Source organism: Oratosquilla oratoria, chromosome 18 (assembly GCF_046742065.1).
Source record: "Oratosquilla oratoria isolate Oo_2021 chromosome 18, ASM4674206v1, whole genome shotgun sequence".
Taxonomy (NCBI): domain Eukaryota; kingdom Metazoa; phylum Arthropoda; class Malacostraca; order Stomatopoda; family Squillidae; genus Oratosquilla; species Oratosquilla oratoria.
The window spans coordinates 40,653,349-40,658,348 of record NC_134794.1 but is presented as its reverse complement, the minus strand read 5'-3'; the positions used below and the strand labels follow the sequence as shown (position 1 = coordinate 40,658,348).

The 5,000-nt window shown below is 37.7% G+C and overlaps 1 protein-coding gene across 1 annotated transcript in view; it reads left to right on the top strand.

The window, feature by feature from the left end:
- The window catches only part of LOC143034844 (relaxin receptor 1-like), a 378,926-nt gene that overhangs the window by 178 nt on the left and 373,748 nt on the right, over positions 1-5,000 (top strand). Inside the window, exon 2 of the mRNA XM_076201188.1 lies at positions 754-825. Within this exon, the coding sequence (XP_076057303.1) occupies positions 754-825 (72 nt within the window). The remainder of the gene's footprint in view (positions 1-753; positions 826-5,000) is intronic.

Genomic DNA, 5,000 nt, shown 5'->3' with positions numbered 1-5,000 from the left:
GCTTGATCCATATCCTTGGAAACCAAGGATATAGATTAATGTGGAACTGTTCATTGACTTGAGTCTTGGTATGCTAGGAAATTAGAGAATAGGAGACGGACCCAACGAACCCTGCTCCTTCGCTGTACACTACGATTAGGTAAATAGATTTAGGTAAACACACGCACATGTATATGAACACCGGCCGCAATTCCTTAAAGGGGGGAGGGGAGGACTTAATCTCCCCACCACATCAAGCCCCACCCTCATTCTCGACCCCCATCTTAATACTTCAGGGAAGGCATTACCCTGACTCCCGACGCACTTCTGAGATCAAAACCAATGCATTGAGGCACAGTTCTAATACAACCTGAGAGATTGAACTTGTATGAGTACAAGTATACCATATCCCCGCCACTTCCTTATACGGTTACTTCCCATTCCCCCACATTTCCTTCCCAGTGAACTCATCCATTTCACGGATGCGGAGAATGTCCCTTTCGGCCGCGCCAGGCAGTCATCCCTTTACAATCTCTCGTCACACATTCATCTCAAATGTAGGGGGGCTTCCTTTAGGATCCACTCCACCCACTCTCTCCCCAAGTCATTTCTCGCGTTTTCTTTCCATGTGTTCGAACCACCTCAACACTGACGACAGTCACGGTAAAAAGAAAACGTACTGCCAGGTACAAAAGGGGTGAACGAACTCGTAAGACTATTTTCCTAATTCTTCGTTCATCGGAGTATTTATTTTGCTTTCTTTTCTTGACGCAGATTTTTGGAATATAACGAGATCGAAGTCCTGGAGAGGGATTCACTCGCTGGCTTTGGGAAACTCACCTCACTGTAAGTATTGCACACCATAGCATATGTATATATATATATATATATATATATATATATATATATATATATATATATATATATATATATATCTATATATATATATTCGAGTAAATATGCTGACAACCACAAGGAAAATTATAGACGTAGTCCAAGTGTTTTTGTCTGTTAAGGCATTTTCAATGTATACTCTAAACGGAAACGTTTGGAATTTGTTTATCGTCTACCAAATTATTTTAAGCATATTTTCATTTCTACGTTTTCTTATGAATGTTTTGTGTTTGTTTGTATATATATATATATATATATATATGTATATATATGTATATGTATATATATATACATATATATACTCGTATATATATATATATATATATGTATATGAAAATACATGCACGCACAAACACAAATATCATATGTACACATTATTTTGCGTGCGTATGTATGCGCATGTGTTTGTGTGTGGATTGACAATATATGTCTACAGCTAAAAGGTGAAGAAATGTGTCTAGTATATTTATCTTCAGAATATGTATGGTTATAGGGGTTTATCTGCAAAAACGAAGGAGTTTGTAAATGATCTATTTCCGCCCGCACTGAAATTAAATTAAAATAACCAATATTTCAACATTTGGTAAAATTATACAATCATTTTACATTCACATGCTTTTTTCTTACAAAAGCTATCATGGTTTGTGGCAACATTAATTTCACAAATATAAATGATATTATGGACATGCAATAGTTTGTTTAATCATATTAATTTTTATATCACAAACAATTCTACCCGACTTAAGGGGATACTACAGTAGTGACGTGTTCACACATCATAAGCCACCTAACTTTAACCCTTAATCCTAACCAAAATATTTTTTTTAAATAAAATATAGTTATCCAAGTACCTGGAATAATAGGGTATCAGAATATATATGGTTATGGGGGACTATCTCTAAATCCTAGCAGTTTGTGAACAAGTAAACAAGCAAACAAACAAACAGACAGACAGACAGAGGCTACTACTTTATTATAGTAGATATATATATGTATTAGTATATATGTATATATATGTACATATGTATATGTATATATATGTATATATATATGTATATATATACATACATATATATATATATATATATATATATATATATATATATATATATATATATATATATACGCAAGCAATCACATCACCGTGTCAATCTGGCGGGAAGATCTCACATGGTCACTGAGATCTTCCCGCCAGATTGACACTTGTGCGGGTCAGGTCAATAGGGGTAAGGTCATCCCCCCTCCTCACATTGTATTGTCTCCCCCCTTTCCCCCCCCCTATGGTTGACACCTGATGCTTCTATTTAAAAACCCGTCCTCTGTATCTCTGTCATTTAGTCTAAAGATGTAATATACGAAAGTACTTACTGTCTACAAGTTTCCTTTCTCCTGTGGTTATTTTGCATACATACACACACACACACATATATATATATATATATATATATATATATATATGTATATATTCATGTAGGAAGGAGCCACAGTGGTACACAGAGACAACTCGAGGAAAAGGAGATTATTTTTAGAGGCGTGGTCGACAAAAGAAGTTAGCGTAAACAGGTGCATAGACTTAAATACAATATACCTGGGCGCCAGAAACACAAAGTCAGACGCAACACAAAGTGGCATCATTTTAAACTACGTGAATGAGAGAGGACAAGGTGAACAAAGGTCACAGTGTGGGTGAACAAGATTTAATCTATTTTCTTTTCGTGCATGTGCGTAGTCCACTTTTTTCAATTGTTGCACAATTAGCATTCTATTTTTATTTTATTTTATTTTATTTTATTTTATTATATTTTATAACAGTATAACAAGCTCTTTTGACCACTGTATATCTTCACACCCCTGAAGACGGTCCTAGGACTAGGACCGAAACTTCGGGCATTAAACTTCCCACTTTGAGTCTGGTGTTTACACTTCTCCCTTTCAACATGGATCCCAGACTCCAAATCTTTGCATATATATGTGAATACACATATACATATATATATATATATGTATGTATTTATATATATGTGTGTGTGTGTGTGTATGTGTGTGTGCATTTATATACATATATATATGTGTATATATATATATATATATATATATATATATATTATATATGTATATATATATTCATATATACATATGTGGAGGAAGGACGGGAGAGGACAGAGGATAGGGGTGAATGGGGAAGGGTTGTGTATAGATGAGGCTATGATGCATGATGGGGAGTGGATGGGAGTTGGGGGTGAGGAAGTATGTATGAAAAAAAATTGACGCAGCCCGAAGGGATTTCTCCCCGTCTTCTCCTTTTCTGAATTTATGAAGCGGCCTTGCTGTGGATGTGCTGTGTCTTGTGACACTGCTTCTGACCCAGGGCAGTGGACAGGAAGCAGGGATGACCCGTCATCCAGGAGGTGCCAAGATAGGAGGGAGGTGGGTGGAAGGGAGTGGAATATATGGGAAATGAAATGGGTGGGAGTGATTTCTATGCCTTTTTCTTTTTGGCTAACCCCCGTGTAAGGGGGAAAAAGCCTTTGGTATATGTATGTATGCATATATATGTGAATATATATGAATATATATATATATATACATATGTATATGTATATATATGTATATATATATGTGTGTGTGTGTGTGTGTGTGTGTGTGTGTGTGTGTGTGTGTTGAATACTATTTTGAATGGTATAACACTTAACATTGATGAGGTAATAAAGAAGTCTCTGAATCGAACTCTGCTTTATTGGGTAACTGCGTACACACCGATAATAACTGACTGCCTAACTGCTGCGCGTCCCTTCAGTGGGCATGCCATAATTTCCTATTTACCATTTACTCAATTAGTTTCATTTATTCCCTTTCACACAGAAAACAACAGACACTCAAAATAGTAAGTTATTTTAGAATAATTTACAAAGATATCCTATTTCACATTCATTCCACTTTCGCATTACAAGAATTGAAATGACAAAAATAAGTAAACAGGAATGATAATATACGGTCTCTCACGGAAGCTTCGAGAACAATTACACATACATACGAACATACATACTTCCAATTACGCATTACTTTTGTAATTCTAAATGAATACAATTTGCTATAACTACACAATAGACATACGATAAATGCTCGGCTAGGTATCTGTCGCTGACCTCAGCAATGTATAAAATTGAAGAGGGATTAGTATTATACAAAATTGCAAGTTAAGCATGTGAAGAACATAATAACAAGCAGTACAATGAGGTAGACATAATTTGTAACTTGAAGGCATAACATAGGATACACGTATGTATGAAATTTACTATAACAAGGAGGTAAGTAGAGAACACTTTGGCACTTAGACGGTTGGAGGCTCAAGAAGAATTTGTACGGCTGCGAATATTATACGGGTGGGGCACAGGTGAAGGTGAAGGGGGAAGGGAAGGAGGGTGTGTGTCAGTGGGAGTCGGAAGTTCAGTGTCGCAATCTACACCTCGAGAGAAGAGTTTAAGGTTGTCCAGGTGCATAATGGTCTCTGAATCAGAATGCAGATGTTTCAATTTCACTTTGTTAGTAGGTTCAAAGGCGAGGAGACGGAAGGGGAGAATGGTTCAGGACATACACGATGTCACCCATTGCAATGGTAGACTCTCGCATTTTTATTGTGAAAACGGGCCATCTCGTCTTTGGCGAGAGAAAGGGACTGAGTAATCCTCTTCAAGAGAGTGCTGAAGTTAGCAAGTGAAACCTTTACAAAATCATCAAGGTTGTAAATAGGGCCTATATCTGAAGTAAGGAGGTCATATGGAAGTCGCTTGTCTGAAGCAAAGATGACAAAGTGAGGCGACTCCGATATGGACCTATTGATGGTACTATTAAGGCAAGACTGAATCATAGGGACATGGGACATAGGGACATAGGAACGAAACTGGTGAATGCCGGTGAGCGGTGAAGAAGGCGAACGCTCATTGAAACTCCGGTACTCGATGAGTGGAGTAGGAGGTGCGAAGTACTCGGACGAAGACGGGTGGTGGAGGAGGAGCGGAAGGAGTGGTCCAGCGCTCGGCGAAGACGGGTGGTGGAGGAGGAGTGGAAAGAGTGGAATCTCGGCAGGTCGGTGGTGGTTGGGGTAGTGGAGGTGGTTTCCTGCCGAC